Source organism: Salmo trutta, chromosome 17, assembly GCF_901001165.1.
Source record: "Salmo trutta chromosome 17, fSalTru1.1, whole genome shotgun sequence".
Lineage (NCBI taxonomy): Eukaryota > Metazoa > Chordata > Actinopteri > Salmoniformes > Salmonidae > Salmo > Salmo trutta.
The window spans coordinates 56,796,109-56,818,407 of NC_042973.1; the positions used below are offsets into that span (position 1 = coordinate 56,796,109).

The following is a 22,299-nucleotide window of genomic DNA, read 5'->3' on the forward strand; positions in this document are numbered from 1 at the left end:
GGCTTTACCGCGAAAGCAAAACATTAGATTATGTTAGGACACCACCTAAACAAGAAAAGCTACACAGCCATTTTCCTAGCAAGGAGAGGCGTCACAATAACCAGAAATACAGCTAAAATGAAGCACTAACCTTTGACGATCTTCATCAGATGACACTCCTAGGACATCATGTTACACAATACATGCATGTTTTGTTCGATCAAGTTCATATTTATATCAAAAACCAGCTTTTTACATTAGCATGTGACGTTCAGAACTAGCATTCCCACCGAACACTTCCGGTGAATTTACTAAATTACTCTTGATAATCGTTTACAAAATACATAACAATTATTGAAAGAATTATAGATACAGAACTCCTTTATGCAATCGCGGTGTCAGATTTTAAAATAGCTTTTCGGCAAAAGCACATTTTGCAATATTCTGAGTACATAGCTCGGCCATCACAGGCTAGTTAATTTGACACCCACCAAGTTTGGGGCTCACTAAACTCAGAATTACTATAAGAAAAATTGGATTACCTTTGCTGTTCTTCGTCAGAATGCACTCCCAGGACTCCAAAAACCCCATTTTACATTGGCGCGTAATGTTCAGAAATATTTTGCCTCCAAAACTACCGGTAAATGAGCACAATGAGCAATATTACAGAAATACTCATCATAAACCTTGACAAAATATATAACAATTATTTAAAGAATTATAGATACACTACTCCTTAATCCCCTGAGGTTTCCCCCATTCACATTCAGAATACATTGTGAAAAACTAAAATCTTTGCTCACCATTTTTGCTCCAGGCAGATATAGTACATCCATAACTATCGCTTTCCTCATTAGCAGGGAGGAGTTTCTGCAATCAAATTGCCCTCGTGCTACAATTTTAGCAAATACAGAAAGGGGCCTATATTGGAGACCAAAAGCCGCCCGGCACACTGCTTAGAGTTTCAACAACATGAATAACTTATTTCTAGCCTACAATCATCGATGTTACTACTAATGGGAAAACAAGACAAAATATGACTATTCTTGCTCATTTTAAGGCAAATATCAAATAATTTTAACATTCATTACAGACGTCAATTGTTGTCCAACATCATGGCTCCGCTGTTGGCATCACCTTTTACAGTGGATTTCCGCTTTTGTGGGCCTTTAATCATCTGTCTGACTTTGTTGTTCACACAGGAGAGATACTTCACTATCGTGGATCCTCTGGGGAGCCTCAACAACCTCGTGATGCTGAAGAGGCAGAGAAGAGTCTCTCCACATTAGAACACCTCAATAAACACTTGCAGACATCCACAGGGAAGATAACTCACTGCTGCTCTGACTGTGGGAAGAGATGCACCTCATCAGGCATTAAAATTCACCAGAGAACACACACAGGAGAGAAACCTTATAGCTGTGGTCAATGTGGGAAGAGGTTTGGTCAGTCTGGCCATCTGGTTTCACACCAGAGAACACACACAGGAGAGAAACCTTATAGCTGTGATCAATGTGGGAAGAGTTTTGTTCAATCTGGCCATCTGACATCACACCAGAGAATACACACAGGAGATAAATATTTTCTCTGTGATCAATGTGGGAAGAGTTTTACTACATGTGGCGCTCTGACTATACACCAGAGAATACACACAGGAGAGAATCCTTATAGCTGTGGTCAATGTGGGAAGAGTTTTGGTAGATCATGCAATCTGACTCTACACCAGAGAATACACACAGGAGAGAAACCTTATAGCTGTGGTCAATGTGGGAAGGGTTTTGGTAGATCATGCCATCTGACTCTACACCAGAGAATACACACAGGAGAGAAATCTTATAGCTGTGGTCAATGTGGGAAGAGGTTTGCTCGATCTGGAGTGCTGACAGTGCACCAGAGAACACACACAGGAGAGAAACCTTATAACTGTGATCAATGTGGGAAGAGTTTTGCTCGATCTGGAGAGCTGACAGTGCACCAGAGAATACACACAGGAGAGAAACCTTACAGCTGTGATCAATGTGGGAAGAGTTTTGCTCGATCTGGAGTGCTGACAGTGCACCAGAGAATACACACAGGAGAGAAATCTTATAGTTGTAATCAATGTGGGAAGAGATACTCTGATAAAAGATATCTGATTAAACATCAGAAAATTCATGAAGGAGTTGTTTCATGATATCAGTGAAATAAAATGTAGAATGTTTAAACATTGTAGTAGGAGTATTTTAATGATGTCACAATGTAGAACCTAAACGTTTGTCCCCTGTTCTATTGATTTCAACATGATATGGATATTAGCCTCAGGGGGAAAATCCAGGCTCTGAAATGGAAGAGTTACTATTTATGAGATTTAATAAAAAGTGATTAACAAAAAAAGAGTTGTGTTACACTTACCATGTTGGTGACGCACTTGAATCAAAATGTATCTGGCTGTTTTCTACAAATTGTCCTCTAACCAGGGATGTACACATTATTCCCAGATTCCGTGTGGTTTTTGAGCTGTTAGTTTTAACAGGACGTGCAACCTCATCTCCCTCTTCTCGGTACAATTGATTTCAACATGATATTAATGAGTGATGACAAATAAGTGTTGTGTTCCTTTGTTCAGCGACCCCTAAATTTAAATGCGTCACTCCAAAATGTAGCTGACCGTCTTCTGCAGGTTGTCCTCTAACCAGTGAGGTAAAAGATATCTCCATTTCCATGTGTTTTTTGTTTTGTTGTGTTAGTTTGAAGAGCAGATTCAACCTGATTTCCCCCCAAATCTATATAAGATTTGTGTTTTGCGTTTAGCCAGTGCTTTGCCATGGATCTTTATTTATTTTTACTGCACGTTTTTCCTATTGGAGATGAATTTTGTTTGGGCTCGTTCCAAGGAGACGAGAGTTCTAGAAGCTAGTGGGATTTAGAAAGAGGAGAGTTCTAGAATCTAGTGAGTTTTAGGAAGACGAGAGTTCTAGAAGCTAGTGAGATTTAGGATTCTATAGAAAGAAAAATGAGAAAAATAATACTATTGTATAATATTATTATTTAGAAATACGTGTTTTTTTCTTGTTTTTAATTGTTGACAGCCAGTGATTATATTGTAGGAGGTGAAGCATTGTAGTTGATTAAAATGTGAAATGGAAGTTGTTTTCTGTTGGTGGTGAGCAAACTTTTCTAACAAAAATATAGGATATATTTGTTGTCTTAAGGTGTTACAGGCTTTGGTTTTTCCATTTATGTTTTGAGGTTGGACTTTAGCACGTCTAGCTCGTTAGCGCGTCTAGCTCGTCAGCGCGTCTAGCTCGTCAGCGCGTCTAGCTCGTCAGCACGTCTAGCTCGTCAGCCCGTCTAGCTCGTTAGCCCGTCTAGCTCGTTAGCACGTAGGACGCACTGATTGGTGTCACCTCGTTAGTCAGTATGTGTTACACCTGTGCTGGCTTGTCCATCTCGTTAGTGGGAAGGTGTTTCACCTGAGCTGGTCCAGGTTCTATTTAAGAGTGTCTGGCCCAGTGCTCCAGTTGTCTTGATACATGTGGAGAGTTAACACCTTTAGTTGCTCCACCTTTTTGGTTTGCTTCCTGTCTTTAAGTTTGATGTGGGGTTTTCTTTTGTTTTCCTCTTCTTGGGCAGATTTAGTGGGTCTCATGGTGGGTGTCTTTTAGGTCCCAGTTGTTGTTACTAGTCAATTTCCAGTGGACACCCCCATAGTGTCTTTCAGAGCCCCTCCTAAAAAACAAGTTATATTTTGGGTTGGATGTTGCATCCAATTAATATATTAATCTATGGCATTTCCTTAGAATGTTTGAGTCTTTCAGTTGTTAATCTTATGTTTGTTGTGGTAAATATTTCTGTTTATTTTCATTGTTTTATTTTTTTTCCTGTGAAGCATCCATGTCTGAAATGTGCTGTGTAAATAAAGCTTGATTTGATTTGAACCTATTGCAAAACTAATGAACCCAATGACCGACCAATCAACAGACTCTTGGTCCCTCTTAGTATGAAAAACAGTATCAATCCCATGTCAAAGGATTCAACTACTGAAAACTGAAACAAACAAATGGATCAACCAGATCAGTCCCACTTTTCCAGCCTGCTGAAGGCGTGGTGGAGTGGTAAACACCACCCCCGGCTCTACCAGGGGCTTGAGGTGGTCTCCCACAGCTCTGATTATGTCATGTTCTGTGGCCTTGCTGTTCCATTTATTGACTGTCCCTGCAACACAGAAACACATTTAGTCATATTATATATAACACTCAAAGTAATGGATATGGAGCATCTATGGCCTCAGTTACACCTGGCACTTAAATGTGACTTCTGTCATCCGATCACTCCAAACTGCATTAGGTTCAGATCTACCAGGATGGGCCTTTGACATCGTCTGGATGCAGTCAGGCCACCAAATATGCATCAGCAATGTAAAGAGATGGGGTGAATGAGTGGGGAAAGGTACATTTGACACAAATTACCTTCATAATATGAAAGAACATATGTGTGTGTCTGAGGGGAAATTAACTTTCATTCAGCCAAAAGGGGTGAGAAATTACACCAATATCAGTGGACAGTTTGCACTAATGTAAATAAACATGGATGATGGAACATATTCCCTTTAGCTGACGTGATGAACCAGTAAGGGGACATAAATATTTACCATCTAAACCATGTGTCTGTGACCTCTCACCTCTCTGGCTGTAGAAGTGTTCTTCCTAACCAGTCCCTCAACAGCTCTCTGACTGAGCTCCACCCTCACTGGGTCTTCAGAGGAGAGGAAGGCTGAGGAGGGATGGAAGGATGAATGGATCAGTCAATAAAGTGTAGAGCTGCTGTCTATGCTGTCTGACAAAATCACTATTTTAGTAGTTCATTAAAGTAAATAAGGCTTTATGACTGCTGAATACCAACTATCAATCACTTAGATCATGTATTTTCAGGTAGAGATACATCCTTGGGACGTCCCTAGCCCGTTGAAGTTGACATTTAAAATGGTTAAGGTTAGGGTTAAGGTTAGGGTTTAGGGTAGGGATGTCCCAAGGATCCCAGATAGCATTGACCATTGTGCATTCTTCTGTCTCTTTTACATAGCAGGTGTAAAAGAAACACAGACAAGACAAGTAGGCATGCAGTGCATTATGGTCATTGTAGTTAAAAAAATAGCATCTTATTATGCCAATCTGTATGTGGGGTTGTTAGAGAAGAATGTGATTGTCAGCCCTAACAATACATTCTAGCAGCTCATCAGGCTCTGTAAATGTCTTCATTGATGACGTGTTCCATCTATTCCAGGGGACAGCAGAGGAACTTCATCGATTCCACTCCTTCATCAATACAAGCAGTGAACATCTGAAATTCACCCTCACCTTTGATGAGCATGAAACAAGTTACCCGATGGTTGGACAATACTTTAACTTAAACAAGTTATCTGGACATTTTAATAGGGGGGGGTGGCTTTAGCACAGACCTATACAGGAAGACGACGGACAGAAATTCCCTGTTACACGGAGACAGCTTCCACCCGACACCCCTAAAAAAACTAATTGTAATACTTGAGTAAAGAAAACATTTAAAATGTAAATTTGTAATTTTAATTTAGTAAATTTAAAACAGAAACATAACTGTTTGTACTTATAGGGAACCAGATCGTGACTACAGCTCAGTTACTAAGTCTTTAACCACACTGTGTTGTTACACTGGTGAGTAAAAACTCATGCTTCCTACCCTTTAACTTGTTGTCTGAAAATAAAATGTACATTTTACTGAACTGCGTCCAGTCAGCAGATGGACTAGATGCCTCTTAGGCCGCCCATTGTGACTCCGTCAAGAATTCAGCAGAGCAAGTTTGTATGAAGGTCTGGTTATTAAATGGGTACATAGTTCAATAGTAATATCCTCTAAAACGCTCTGGTGACAAACTTTACTGCCCTGTTTCCAGTTGTCCACATGGCTGGGAGAACCTATTCAAGTAATTAACTAAGTAAATAGATTTTGAAAATGTAAAAAACAATAATGATTATTAGCTAACTAGCTACAGTGCAGGCTAACTCAAATGAGCTGCTAAATGAGCTAGCTATCTGGCCAACTACACATTCTGTATAGATAGATAGCTAGATAGAATTAAATATCACCATCTACCTAACTTCATATTAGCTAGCTATATTGATGTATTTATCACTGTAAAAAACAAACTCCAAATGCATTTGTAGGTAGCTAGCTAACAGCCATGGAGGAGGGTGAAAGGATAGCAGTCCCAACTGTCAGTGAGAGATGAGGCTATTCTGGACAGGGCAGGTACTTTTGTGTAGTTCCTGTCGCTAGAAGTGAGGACGGAGATAATAGTAACATAATATTCAGTGTGGTGTAATTTGACTATAATGAAGTCTGTTTCTTGTGAGGTTTTCTGTCCTCAGATAAAGAGCTCTATGAAAGCCAGTCTACATATGAAGAGGTCCCAATGAAGAGCAGTGGTTCTCAGTCCTGGGGACTCAGAGGGGCACATTGTTGTTTTTGCCTTCACACTGCACAGCTGATTCAAATGATCAACTCATCATCAAGCTTCAAGTGGTATTTATGTATTCATTTGTGATGCCATGCTTGATATGATCCTGTTATTGTCACATGCTACGCATGTACATATGTGTGCCCATGCATCTATCAATCCAATGTTATCATGATTTGTTATCAGGGATATTATACTTTAGTAATCCACAATGACCTGGTGATGTAACAGTCTAATAATTACATTGTCTTCCATATTCCTACAGATACCTTGTAACTGGAGATTCCTTCATAACGGTTGCCTACAGTTACCGTGTAGGACACTGCAAGGTTGGGTGACCAGGGTCATCTGGGACTGCCTCCTGGAGGAATTCAGGTGTGTGAAGGCTACCTGTGTCCTGCGTAACTTCATGAGGATGGACATGAGGACCAGGAGGGGATCTGCAGCTCGCCGCCGTGTGCCAGAGGAGGAGCCTGCTGCTCTGCAGGATGTTTCAAGGATGGGGTCCAACAACGCTGCAAGAGAGGCAATCCGTGTGCAGGAGATCTTCACCTCCTACTTCTTCAAAGAGGGTGCTGTTCCCTGGCAACACCATAGACTACACTATGCACAACCAAAGGCTCTTTTAAGAGCCATTCACATTGCAATAAGAGTATTCTTCCATTTACTGAGCTATGTCAACTGCAGTTATTCAATTCACAGTTTCTCTCCCTTTGATTTCTACTTCTCAAGTGAGGATGCTGTTTAGGTAAGGGTGTGATGTCTGTGCAAAAACAAAACAGGCTATTTTAAATCCCCCATATTGAAAAAATGTAGAACAATTAGACACCCTATAACCCACACCTACACACTCATGTATCTATCTGATTGATGGATTGTGTTATGCAGTAAGCAGGCTCAGGTGTATAACTGTGGCTCCTTCCACCTTCAAAGAATAGGCAAGAGGGCCAACCATGGAGAATAGTGAGACACTTCATTATTTCTATAACTACGCTATATTGTTTGTCCTTGTTGGTCCGTTCATGTTTTTCAGCATAAAGTACTCTGCAGCCACTTAGTGTGGTGTGGACACCAGGTGAGGCCACACATAGATTCCTGTTGAACACTGTCGCTTTAACTACCTTATTTTCTCAATAACAGTCTCTCTCCTTCACTTCATCCCTCTCTCCCCTTCTCCCTAAATCCTCTAGGTTATATCAGCTGTGTCGGTGAACCCCTCCTGCATCTGAACTGGCTACATAGAGGGCACAGCATGATCAGAGGTGAGAGGTCACTTGGTCAGCTCAACAGGAAGTATTATTAAAGAGATGCTTTACATTGAAATACAGATAGAGATGCAGTAGTCCCAGAGTTAATGATCCCAGGTCAGTTGATATTATACAGGAAGTAGTATTAAAGAGATGCTTTACATTGAAATACAGTTAGAGATGCAGTAGTCCCAGAGTTAATGATCCCAGGTCAGTTTTGCATTTCACCTCCTGATTGATGACTAACAATGTTAGAATAAAAAATAAAAACACAAGGTTTAAACATGTTCTCTCTCTCCATCTGTCTCTCGTCTGCAGATATGTTTTGATGTGAGAGGATGCCAACCCCCAGTCCCATCATCGCCACCTCACCTGCTTTTAAGAACATTTGTGCCGACGAGAGACACTATTATGTAATTGTGATGAACTGAGAGAATATTTATGTAGCACTGTGATTCATTAATCATGTGCTGCCTTCCCTGCTCCTGTGCTTACCTCTTTCCCTTTCTGTCTTTTACACCTCTCTCGCCACCTCCTCTTTCTTCCTCTGTTTTTATAATGCACAACAGATGTGCATTGAAGTACAGATTGAACTTGTATTTATAACACTTGGATAATGAGCTTTTCAATAAAGCGTTTCACATTCTCTACTGGTTGAAATGAAGTGTAATGTGATGAAATACTCCACCTATCCTGTGTTTATCAGATCAATGCAGATGAAGGACATTAGATGTTGAGATGAACCAGTGTTAGAGTATTTACATGATGCATAGGAAGTGTAGTGTTCTGTTTTTTAACATTATATTTCTGTATATATGAATTAACTAGTTAAATCCTGTTTCTAGTCTATTAGTTACAATGTGTAACCATTGATGTCCCAGGACCAAGATTGGTAAACACTGTTGAAGTGTATAATTGTAATCCATACATGCAGACACAGCGTCATTCAAAGACTGGAATTTGATACTCCTGGTATTGGATATGACTGAAAAATAATCTCAAAGACATTCATACCTAAACTGCACCTTTATTTGCCAAGGTAGAGTACATGATCAGTGAATATATTAAATGTACAGGCTACAATGTGGGGATCTCATGCATGGTAATAACTACATGTATATACGACTTGCATCCTTGGCACAACATGATATTATATTCTACTCAATCCATAGGCTTCATTAATGTCATTCAGGCTCTTTTGAAGTTGATACAACTGGCTATGATAGCTGAGGTTCATAGGTTCTGAACTAATATGTATACCAAACGTTTGGGTCCATACACAGATCGGCTAGATAGCTAGCTACACATCCATAGGCATACAGGTATTTTAAATAATCCACTGCACAATATGCAAGAGCATAGCTAGCTACGTTATTTCATCTATCTGCATGGCAAATATCAGCAAGGCAAGCTTACACAATTGTACATTCAATTTGCAGTAAATTCTTCAGCTAGCTAGATTCTATACATCCACTGTTTCACAGAACGACAGCCTGGTTTGCTGGTTGTTTCAGGAGTACCTAAAACAACCAGAATGACAATTTCATACTCATGTCACAACACCCATAAAGCTAGCCCAGCTAGCTGGCTAATGTTAGCTAGTCAGCTAGCTGGCTAAAGTTAGCTAGTCAGCTAGTTGGTTAATGTTAGCTAGTCAGCTAGTTGGTTAATGTTAGCTAGTCTGCTAGCTGGTTAATGTTAGCTAGTCAGCTAGCTGGCTAATGTTAGCTAGTCAGCTAGCTGGCTAATGTTAGCTAGTCAGCTAGCTGGCTAATGTTAGCTAGTCAGCTAGTTGGCTAATGTTAGCTAGTCAGCTAGCTGGCTAATGCTAGCTAGTCAGCTAGCTGGCTAATGTTAGCTAGTCAGCTAGTTGGCTAATGTCAGCTAGTTGGTTAATGTTAGCTAGTCAGCTAGCTGGCTAATGTTAGTTAGTCAGCTAGCTGGCTAATGTTAGTTAGTCAGCTAGCTGGCTAATGTTAGTCAGTTAGTTGGTTAATGTTAGCTAGTCAGCTAGTTGATTAATGTTAGCTAGTCAGCTAGCTCGTTAATGTTAGCTAGTCAGCTAGCTGGTTAATGTTAGCTAGTCAGCTAGCTGGTTAATGTTAGCTAGTCAGCTAGCTGGTTAATGTTAGCTAGTCAGCTAGCTGGCTAATGTCAGCTAGTCAGCTAGTTGGTTAATGTTAGCTAGTCAGCTAGCTCGTTAATGTTAGCTAGTCAGCTAGCTGGTTAATGTTAGCTAGTCAGCTAGTTGGTTAATGTTAGCTAGTCAGCTAGCTGGATAATGTTAGCTAGTCAGCTAGCTGGATAATGTTAGCTAGTCAGCTAGCTGGTTAATGTTAGCTAGTCAGCTAGCTGGCTAATGTCAGCTAGTCAGCTAGTTGGTTAATGTTAGCTATTCAGCTAGCTGGCTAATGTTAGCTAGTCAGCTAGCTCGTTAATGTTAGCTAGTCAGCTAGCTCGTTAATGTTAGCTAGTCAGCTAGCTCGTTAATGTTAGCTAGTCAGCTAGCTCGTTAATGTTAGCTAGTCAGCTAGCTTGCTAAATCGCGATTTTTGAAAATCAACTTCATTATAAAAAATGCATAATCGTTTGTCTCTACATTAACTAACATTCCTGTCAACTGTACATGTTTCTGCATGATTCGTTATAATCCCTTACATTTGCTTCCATCCTAGTATTTCTGTCCGCCATCTTTGATCCAGATCAGTTCTGTGTAGGGGTACCCCTCTCTCCTAGTATTTCTGTCCTCCATCTTTGATCCATTTCAGTTCTGTGTAGGGGTACCCCTCTCTCCTAGTATTTCTGTCCATCTTTGATCCAGTTCAGTTCTGTGTAGGGGTACCCCTCTCTCCTAGTATTTCTGTCCTCCATCTTTGATCCAGTTCAGTTCTGTGTAGGGGTACCCCTCTCTCCTAGTATTTCTGTCCGCCATCTTTGATCCAGTTCAGTTCTGTGTAGGGGTACCCCTCTCTCCTAGTATTTCTGTCTGCCATCTTTGATCCATTTCAGTTCTGTGAAGAGGTACCCCTCTCTCCTAGTATTTCTGTCCGCCATCTTAGATCCAGTTCAGTTCTGTGTAGGGGTACCCCTCTCTCCTAGTATTTCTGTCCACCATCTTAGATCCAGTTCAGTTCTGTGTAGGGGTACCCCTCTCTCCTAGTATTTCTGTCCACCATCTTTGATCCAGTTCAGTTATGTGTAGGGGTACCCCTCTCTCCTAGTATTTCTGTCCTCCATCTTTGATCCAGTTCAGTTCTGTGTAGGGGTACCCCTCTCTCCTAGTATTTCTGTCCTCCATCTTTGATCCAGTTCAGTTCTGTGTAGGGGTACCCCTCTCTCCTAGTATTGCTGAAGAAAGTCTAACAGTCACTAGTGCAGCAGCAGCCTCCCCTGGTCCTAGTGCCGCCCGGTAAGAAGTTTAAGATGCAATGGAAAAGTTGACGAAAAAACATAAATCACAGAAAAAATGTATTGACTGATATTGATTAATTTAAGGGGGGCTAATGAATATTTAGGCTAATGAATATTTTAGGACCAGCGATGTTCCTTATTCATACGCTTTAACTTTTTGTCTGACAAAATTAACATTTTACTCAACTGCGTTACCCACTCCAGTCAGCAGATGGCGGTCTGGGAATTTAAGGTAATTTAACGCAATGCTGTTGGTGTGACGTATAATCTAGTGGACGGAACTCTTCTTTCAACAGCAACAGTTATTCAGCCACCTCGGTAGCTTGCTAGACAAAATAGCCGAACCGATAAAGCTCTTTAGACGCGTTAGTGTATATTAGCCACTGTGTTTTAAACCCACTTCTGTCGTCTAGTTAGTTATCAGATTTAATTTCATATTTACGGTGTTGTTGTTATTATTCAGCTAGCGGGTTGGTTAAGTTAGATTTAGCCTAGCTAGCTAACATTCACAACCATGCGGTTACTGAGCTACTCTCCTCCTGCTAAAGAAGAGAACATCACAGTAAAACAAGAAGTAGAGGGTGAGGCCGTTACTGTGAAAGAAGAAAAATACGCGTTCAGAGTGAAAGAGGAGGAGGATGTCACAGTAAAACAAGAAGTAGATGGTGAGGCCGTTACTGTGAAAGAAGAAAAATACGCGTTCAGAGTGAAAGAAGAGGAGGATGTTACAGTAAAACAAGAAGTAGAGGGTGAGGCCGTTACTGTGAAAGAAGAAAAATACGCGTTCAGAGTGAAAGAGGAGGAGGATGTTACAGTAAAAGGAGTGGCGGAAGAGCAAGAGGAGGATGCAGTTTATGGAGTGAAAGAGGAAGAGGGGGAGATGACTGTCACATCGAAAAAGGAGGAGGAAGAAGAGGTGGAAACTGGACATCTGGGCCCGGTTTCCCAAACGCATCTTAAGGCGTCCAATGGTTCTAACGGTGAACTCAGCCATAAGATGGTTTTGAGAAACCGTTCCCTGATTAACACTAGTAAGTACTGTCTTAAATACAGAGGCACAAACTCTGCAGTTGTTGAACTGATGTTTGGTGTTAAAGCGGAAATATGCAATAGCTACATCCATATTGTGACTTTTAAATTATTTACTTATAGCCATTGATTCTTGAAGAATATAACACATGCTTCATGAGCTTAGTTCAACTGTTGTACCCCATCAGAATATACGCTTTTTTTACTCCAATGTTTAGAAACAATGTAAATCAACACTGTATAGCCTCAACATGGTTAAAACTATAATGTTGATATCATGGATGGTCAGTCCTTGCATCCATAGGTCTGTCTATGAATTTGAGAGTAGTTACATTTCTCCATCATCATCATCATCATCATCATCATCATCTTATTACCAAACAGTGGTGGAATTACAGCTTTGTTATTGTTTCAACTGCAGATTGACAGATTGTTGTGTGGCTTTTTTTAAATCAAGGATTTAAACAGAAACAAAATGGCAGCCCAGAGACCTGAGCTGTGTTAGAATACTCATACTAACCGTACTATTTGTGATGTTAACTGAGTATATAGTGTGCTTATTGGTCATAGTATGGATATAGTTAGTATGCCAAAAGTTCCCGGATGTCGTACTAAATTCGCCAAAACACGAAGTATACGAGCAGTGGCCACTATTTCCGTGCTTTTAGGGCCCATAATGCAATTCTTCATAAACCAGGTAGGCCAGTTGAGAACAAGTTCTCATTTACAACTGCGACCTAGGCGTGGCTTTTCAGATTTGAAGAAAATGGAGGAAAATATTCAGCCGAAGTCCAACTAGAGCCGATACAAATTCTTTGCTTTAACTAATTTTGACAAATGTTAAGAAAATGTTGAGCAATGTAATAAAGTTGTGACTTTTCAAATAAGTTACTTTACATGTTATTTTGGCTGACAATTTGTTAGCATGTCATTACATCAGTATGTATCGGTATGTTAACTAGCTACCTAACGTTAGTTGGCTACTTATACGTCACACTTGCCAGTATATGAACTATATTCTATCTAACTATCCAACGTTTATTGACTTGATTATTCCCGTCATTCTTAGCTAAACAGTATAGTCGTTGTGCTTTCTCAATGGACATTCGGGTGCTTTCATAAATTCACTCTGACTATCTACTCCAAATTCAGAGCACTCTCGTCTGAGTGTACCTGAGCGCAGTGTTTAACTATCCCTGTAAACACGCTGGAGTATTCAGTATCCATTGAAGAGCTTGAACGATTCATTGACGAGAGATACTTACGAACTCAAAGAAACATGTCGCTGGTTTCAGAGGATTCCAGCATCATTGTTGTTAAGGACAACCAACCCAATCAACAAAACAAAACCAAGTTGGCCAATAGGTATCAGCGATGGAACCAAACCATCCCCTAGTAAGAGGGCAAGTGGGGAGAGGTTTACTGATATGGATGTTGAACACGGAGCTGGAAGGTACTGTAGACTCTATTAATAGCAAGGTGGAGGTGGTACAAAGGGATGAAAGGTACTGTAGACTCTATTCATGGCAAGGTGGAGGTGGTACAAAGGGATGAAAGGTGCTGTAGACTCTATTCATGGCAAGGTGGAGGTGGTACAAAGGGATGCAAGGTGCTGTAGACTATTCATGGAAAGGTGGAGGTGGTGCGAAGGGATGAAAGGTACTGTAGACTCTATTCATGGCAAGGTGGAGGTGGTACAAAGGGATGAAAGGTACTGTAGACTCTATTCATGGAAAGGTGGAGGTGGTACAAAGGGATGAAAGGTGCTGTAGACTCTATTCATGGCAAGGTGGAGGTGGTACAAAGGGATGAAAGGTACTGTAGACTATTCATAGCAAGGTGGAGGTGGTGCAAAGGGAGAACAAACAACTTAACAACTTGGTAGACAGATATTCAGTAAATACTAGGAATAGATTGGTAGCGAGGTTGCATAGCAACAGCATCAACTTCTGGTAGACAGGCGTAGTGCTAGTACGCTCAACTGAAAGGATACAGTTTGTTTACAGTTTACTAACATGAACTAATAGTATAGATGGATTGGTAGACAGGCGTAGTGCTAGTACGCTCAACTGAAAGGATACAGTTTGTTTACAGTTTACTAACATGAACTAATAGTAGAGATGGATTGGGTCTTTGGTCGGATCAAACGTCTTGTCTGCCTGAGTGTGATGTGTACGATGTCTGCCCACTCTCAACCTAGCCTTGGGGATGGGCGGTAAACCGTATTTTACTATATACCAGTATTGATGCACGAACCGGTTTGGGTTTTTACTTTACCTTCTATAAGGGTATTTCAATGTTTGGTTTGTTAAATGTGATGCGCAATTCCGTCATGTTCCTTTATTCGGGACATTTAGAATGACAACCCATTACAGAGTAGCCTAGTGGGATTATTCACAAAATTATCTGGTGATCAGGTTATGAAATGTCATAACAGAAACATTTTAGGTTCCATGTTTCACCTGAAATATTAAATTATTTATAGTCCAAGGTCTATGTTGTTGTTAGGTGAAGTTATGCATCCTACAGTAGGTCTATGTTGTTGTTAGGTGAAGTTATGGCTCCTACAGTAGGTCTATGTTGTTGTTAGGTGAAGTTATGGGTTCTACAGTAGGTCTATGTTGTTGTTAGGTGAAGTTATGGGTCCTACAGTAGGTCTACAGTGGGGGAAAAAAGTATTTGATCCCCTGCTGATTTTGTACGTTTGCCCACTTACAAAGAAATCAGTCTATAATCAGTCTATAATTTTAATAGTAGGTTTATTTGAACCGTGAGAGACAGAATAACAACAAACATATCCAGAAAAACGCATGTCAAAAATGTTATAAAATGATTTGCATTTTAATGAGGGAAATACGTATTTGACCCTTCTGCAAAACATGACTTAGTACTTGGTGGCAAAACCCTTGTTGGCAATCACAGAGGTCAGATGTTTCTTGTAGTTGGCCACCAGGTTTGCACACATCTCAGGAGGGATTTTGTCCCACTCCTCTTTGCAGATCTTCTCCAAGTCATTAAGGTTTCGAGGCTGACGTTTGGCAACTCGAACCTTCAGCTCCCTCTACAGATTTTCTATGGGATTAAGGTCTGGAGACTGGCTAGGCCACTCCAGGACCTTAATGTGCTTCTTCTTGAGCCACTCCTTTGTTGCCTTGGCCATGTGTTTTGGGTCATTGTCATGCTGGAATGCCAATCCACGACCCATTTTTAATGCCCTGGCTGAGGGAAGGAGGTTCTCACCCAAGATTTGACGGTACATGGCCCTGTCCATCGTCCCTTTGATGCGGTGAAGTTGTCCTGACCCCTTAGCAGAAAAACACCCCCAAAGCATAATGTTTCCACCTCCATGTTTGACGGTGGAGATGGTGTTCTTGGGGTCATAGGCAGCATTCCTCCTCCTCCAAACACGGCGAGTTGATGTCAAAGAGCTCCATTTTGGTCTCATCTGACCACAACACTTTCACCAGTTGTCCTCTGAGTCATTCAGATGTTCATTGGCATACTTCAGACAGGCATGTATATGTATTCTTGAGCAGGGGGACCTTGCGGGCGCTGCAGGATTTCAGTCCTTCACGGCGTAGTGTGTTACCAATTGTTTTCTTGGTGACTATGGTCCCAGCTGCCTTGAGATCATTGACAAGATCCTCCCGTGTAATTCTGGGCTGATTCCTCACCGTTCTCATGATCATTGCAACTCCACGAGGTGAGATCTTGCATGGAGCCCCAGGCCGAGGGATATTGACAGTTCTTTTGTGTTTCTTCCATCTGCGAATAATCGCACCAAATGTTGTCACCTTCTCACCAAGCTGCTTGGCGAGGGTCTTGTAGCCCATTCCAGCCTTGTGTAGGTCTACAATCTTGTCCCTGTCATCCTTGGAGAGCTCTTTGGTCTTGGCCATGGTGGAGAGTTTGGAATCTGATTGATTGATTGCATCTGTGGACAGGTGTCTTTTTTTTTTACAGGTAACAAGCTGCGGTTAGGAGCACTCCCTTTAAGAGTGTGCTCCTAATCTCAGCTCGTTACCTGTATAAAAGACACCTGGGAGCCAGAAATCTTTCTGATTGAGAGGGGGTCAAATACTTATTTCCCTCATTAAAATGCAAATCAATTTATAACATATTTGACATTCGTTTTTCAGGATTTTTTTGTTGTTATTCTGTCTCTCACTGTTCAATAAACCACCATTAAAATTATAGACTGATCATTTCTTTGTCAGTGGGCAAATGTACAAAATCAGCAGGGGATCAAATACTTTTTCCCCCACTGTATGTTGTTGTTAGGTGATATTATGTGTCCTACAGGAGGTCAATGTTGTTGTTGGTTGATGTTATGTGTCCTACAGGAGCTCTGTATTATTGTTTGGTGAAGTTATGGGCCAATTTGTTTAACACTTAGTGTACAAACCCTCATTGTCAGGCTGATGGCAAAGCTAGCCAAATACCATTTTACTGTTTTTTAAGTATAAAGCAGTTGATTTGCGACAATAACACTGTCATGTCTTTGACATCATTAAACTGAAGACATGTTTATCAAATAACTCTCTGTAATTATTATTACGCGATTAAACTGATTAATCGTGTAACTGTAATTAACTAGGAGGTCGGGGCACCAAGGAAAATATTCAGATTAAAAAGTTATAATTTTCCTAATATAACTTTCAGATATTATAATATCTTATCTATTAGTCTTCTGATTAATGATGTATTTGTTTACCTCGTCAGTCTCATTCCAAACGTCGTAAATTGTTGGTTATCTGCACGAACCCAGTCTTCACTATGAGTCATACATACATCAATTGTCTTAAAATCATTTATTTACTAAGTAATTCACAGAAATGCATAACAAATGGATATCGTTACAAAGAAATGATAAAGGAATGTGCCCTTGTGGGCTAAACCAGCATGGTGGTTAGACAAAAGGTTGATAAGAGTTGATAATTATAACAATTGAAATGCTAATCCTTTGCACATGAACGCTCACTCATTCGGGAACAATTGCAATCAATATATATATTTACGCTCAGTGTGTCTTTGGGATCTTTGTTGAAAAGTTCGTTCTGTTGGAGAGGTTGTCCTCGCATTCTCTCTCTCTCTCTCTCGCTCTCTCGCTCTCTCTCTCTCTCTCTCTCGCTCTCTCGCTCTCTCGCTCTCTCTCTCTCTCTCTCTCTCTCTCTCTCTCTCTCTCTCTCTCTCTCTCTCTCTCTCTCTCTCTCTCTCTCTCTCTCGCTCTCTCGCTCTCTCGCTCTCTCGCTCTGTGTGTGTTAGAATGGATATTTCAAAGCGACATTCATTAATGTCGTTATAGGACAGATGTTTCGTCGGTCTTCGCATTCAATGATACCGAATTCCTAGCTGCAGACTAGTAATTAATATCAAAGACTTGTTATTATTCTGTCGGTATCAATAGTCTAAGAGTTTAACCACGTGGTATGGTTAAAGTTCAGACAGAGGAATTCATGGTCTCCAACCTTTAGCCACTCGTAATGGAGGTAAGCTCGGTCTGGTGATAGAAACCCTGGGTGGGGGTTATATTCGGAATTCGGAAAAAGGCTGTCTCATGACGCCAGGTCCCGTCTGTTCATGGGGGTGTGTCGATGACTTGGTGAAACTTTACACAGAAATACAATTCTCTCACATTAACATCTTATAATCATCCCAACATATTCCAAATAGCTTTATCCTTATTCATTCATTTTTATACAACCATTAGATGTAAGTCTCACAACTGAGGCTATTATATAAACAGCGCCATGGTAATGTGGCCGTATTGTCTCTCATGAGTTTCACAAAATTGTACCAAACGGACCAGTTCGTAGCTGGATTCGTCACCGATCTTTTATACCTTATCCAGAACATAAATGTCGTTTGGTTCTCCAGTCCTGTGAGGTGGAAGAATTCCTGGGTTCTTTCTATGAAACACACTCTGTCTCAAAACTGTGGCCATGAGGTAGGACATTCTTTTAGGAATTTACGACCGCTCTCACAGAGCCTGGGTAGGGGGAGGTAGGGGGATGGTGCATAGAAAACCCAAAGAGGGCAACGTCATGACAACACAAACATATTAACCAGGACATTCAAACGAGCCTTACGATTATAATCCAAAAGTAATGTGAAATGTACTCATAAGCAACCTCGGAATGTAGGCTGTTTTTACTGTCAGCCTATGAGAACTCCCCTGAGTTTTCCCCCACGGTGGTGAATTAGTGAATAAACACAGAGCTTAATGTGAGTTTCCTTCAGTAGCACTCGTGATAGTGAGCTGTAATATTCAGAATACATTGTGAAAAACTAAAATCTTTGCTCAACATTTTTGCTCCAGGCAGATATAGTACATCCATAACTAGTGGTTTCCTCATTACCAGATATACTACATCCATAACTAGTGGTTTCCTCATTAGCAGATATACTACATCCATAACTAGTGGTTTCCTCATTAGCAGATATACTACATCCATAACTAGTGGTTTCCTCATTAGCAGATATACTACATCCATAACTAGTGGTTTCCTCATTACCAGATATACTACATCCATAACTAGTGGTTTCCTCATTACCAGATATACTACATCCATAACTAGTGGTTTCCTCATTACCAGATATACTACATCCATAACTAGTGGTTTCCTCATTAGCAGATATACTACATCCATAACTAGTGGTTTCCTCATTAGCAGATATACTACATCCATAACTAGTGGTTTCCTCATTAGCAGGGAGGTGTTTCTGCAATCAAATTGCATGCGCATTGCCCTCGTGCCGCAATTTTATTAAACACAGAAAGGGGCCTATATTGGAGACCAAAAGTCGTCTGGCACACTGCTTAGAGTTTCAACAACATGAATAACTTATTTCTAGTTACTACTAATGTGAAAACAAGACAAAATATGATTGTTGCTAAGTTGACTGTCGTAATGGTCAAATAATTTAACAGACGTCAATTGTTGTACAACTTCATGGGTATGATCTGACAAATACATTTGATTTGATTTGGTCATCCCTTTTTACCTAAAATAAACAATGGATTTCTGCTGTTGTGGGCTTTTAACCGTCTGTCTGACTTTGTTGTTCATACAGGAGAGAGACGTGACTATCGTGGACCCTCTGGGGAGCCTCAACAACCTCATGATGCTGACGAGGCAGAGAAGAGTCTCTCCAGATCAGAACACCTCAAGAAACACCAGCAGAGACCCACAGGGAAGAGAACTCACTGCTGCTCTGACTGTGGGAAGAGATTCACCTCCTCATCAGGCATTAAAATTCATCAGAGAACACACACAGGAGAGAAACCCTGTAGCTGTGATCAATGTGGGAAGAGTTTTGGTAAATCTAGCAATCTGACATCACACCAGAGAACACACACAGGAGAGAAACCATATAGCTGTGATCAGTGTGGGAAGAGTTTTACTGAGTCTGGGGGTCTGACTAAACACCAGAGAAGACACACAGGAGAGAAACCTTATAGCTGTGATCAATGTGGGAAGAGTTTTGGTCAATCAAGCAGTCTGACAGTGCACCAGAGAACACACACAGGAGAGAAACCCTATAGCTGTGATCAATGTGGGAAGAGTTTTGGTAAATCTTGCATTCTGACATCACACCAGAGAACACACACAGGAGAGAAACCTTATAGCTGTGATCAGTGTGGGAAGAGTTTTACTGAGTCTGGGGGTCTGATATTACACCAGAGAAGACACACAGGAGAGAAACCTTATAGCTGTGATCAATGTGGGAAGAGTTTTGGTCAATCTAGCAATCTGACAGTGCACCAGAGAATACACACAGGAGAGAAATCCTATAGCTGTGATCAATGTGGGAAGAGTTTTGGTCAATCTAGCAATCTGACAGTGCACCAGAGAATACACACAGGAGAGAAGCCTTATAGCTGTGATCAATGTGGGAAGAGTTTTGGTCAATCTGGCCATCTGACTCAACACCAGAGAACACACACAGGAGAGAAATCTCATAGCTGTGACCAGAGATAATCTGATAAAAGATCTCTGATCAAATATCAGAAAATAAATACATGAAGGAGTTGTTTCATGATATCAATGAAATAATGTCACAATGTAGAATGTTTTAACATTGTAGTAGGAGTATTTTAATAATGTCACAATGTAGAACCCTAAACGTTTGTCCCCTGTTCTATTGATTTCAACATTATATGGATATTAGCCTCAGGGGGAAAATCCAGGCTCTGAAATGGAAGAGTTACTATTTATAAGATTTAACAAAAAGTGACTAACAAAAAAAGAGTTTTGTTACACATACCACGTTGGTGACCCACTTGAATCAAAATGCAACACTTCAAAATGTATCTAGCTGCTTTCTACAAATTGTCCTCTAACCAGTGATGTACACATTATTCCCAGATTCCGTGTGGTTTTTGAGCTGTTAGTTTTAACAGGACGTGCAACCTCCTCTCCCTCCTCTCACGCAATTGATCTCATTGTGATATCGATGAGTTATGAAAAATAAGTGTTGTGTTCCTTTGTTCAGTGACCCCGACATTTAAATGCATCATTCCAAAATGTAGCTGACTGTCTTCTGCAGGTTGTCCTCTAATCAGTGAGGTAAAATATATCTCCCATTTCCATGTGTTTTTTTTGTTGTGTTAGTTTCAACAGCACGTACAACCTGATTTCCCCCCTAATCGATATCAGTGATTTATTGCTACTTGTCAAAACAAGTGTTTTTGGTGCTTGTACAGTTTATAAGGTGCTTGTTTAAAAAAATACAAGTAATATGATTATTGTGGCAGATGTTTGTGTATATTGCACATTTTATTTTTAGGTTTTCAATATATCACAAACTGTTTCTGCGTATTGGTTAATGATTTGGACACTTTAAAACTGTGTTTTGACATTGGGCTATTTCATATTTACATTTCATGTAACATTTAGTAATGATATTTATTTATGCAACCAACTGACAATTTTTTGGTACAATTATATTGACATTGCTGCCCTGCTTTTAGAATATCTGGGTTCATTCTCAGATGTGCCAACCCAAATGTACTAGAGCATGACATTGGGGACTGGGCCCCGATCCAACAACATACCTATCTAGTGAACCCTGAAAAGAGAGAGAAGCTCTGCAGTGAGGTGGAAAGTTACTACGGATATTGCAGGAGTTTCCTCTTGAAATCAGACATGTCTGTGGTAAGGACAACTTGGTTGCTGATTGTCTCTGGGGTTGGCAGTCAAAAGGTTTTGTGTTGTTCGTTTAGCCAAAGCGTTACCATGGATCACATATTATTTTGGCACGTTTTTCCGTGTTGGAGATGAGTTTTATCTCTTATTCTTTTCTGTATTTTTTTGAAACTGCACTGTTGGTTAGGGGCTCGTAAGTCAGCATTTCACTGTTAGGTCTGTTGTATTCGGCGCAGTACAATTTGATTTGAGTTTTGTTATACGGCATGTTTTTCCGTATTTGAGATGATTTTTGTTTGGACTCGTTCCAAGGGGACGAGAGTTCTAGAAGCTAGTGAGTTTTAGGAAGACGAGTGTTCTAGAAGCTAGTGAGTTTTAGGAAGACGAGTGTTCTAGAAGCTAGTGAGTTTTAGGATTCTATAGACAGAAAAAGGAGAAAAAAATAGTACGATTGTATATTATTATTTAGAAATATGTGTTTTTTCTTGTTTTTAATTGTTGAAAGCCAGTAGACACCATGTTTATATTGGTGAAGGTGAAGCATTGTAGTTGATTATGTGAAATGGAAGTTGTTTTCTTTTGGTGGTGAGCAAACTTGTCCTACAAAATATAGGATATATTTGTCTTAAGGGGGAAGGTGTTACAGGCTTTGGTTTTTCCATTTATGTTTTGAGGTTGGACATTAGCACGTGGGAAAGGGGGATACCAAGTCAGTTGTACAACTGAATGCATTCAACTGAAATGTGTCTTGGGTGCACTGATTGGTGTCACCTCGTTAGTCAGTATGTGTTACACCTGTGCTGGCTTGTCCATCTCGTTAGTGGGAAGGTGTTTCACCTGAGCTGGTCCAGGTTCTATTTAAGAGTGTCTGGCCCAGTGCTCCAGTTGTCTTGATAGATGTGGAGAGTCAACACCTTTAGTTGCTCCACCTTTTTGGTTTGCTTCCTGTCTTTAAGTTTGGTGTGGGTTTTTCTTTTGTTTGCCTCTTCTTGGGAAGATTTAGTGGGTCTCA

The 22,299-nt window shown here is 40.5% G+C and overlaps 1 protein-coding gene across 1 annotated transcript; it reads left to right on the forward strand.

Annotated features, from left to right (window-relative positions):
* Nucleotides 1-1,819: 1,819 nt before the first annotated feature.
* On the forward strand, nucleotides 1,820-20,090 carry LOC115152472 (zinc finger protein 2 homolog; the record flags this gene model as incomplete). Its single annotated transcript, XM_029697350.1, has 2 exons — nucleotides 1,820-2,132; nucleotides 19,411-20,090. Coding segments are annotated over 2 exons (993 nt in total), but the record flags the coding sequence as incomplete, so codon positions are not given.
* Between the last annotated feature and the right edge of the window lie 2,209 nt (nucleotides 20,091-22,299).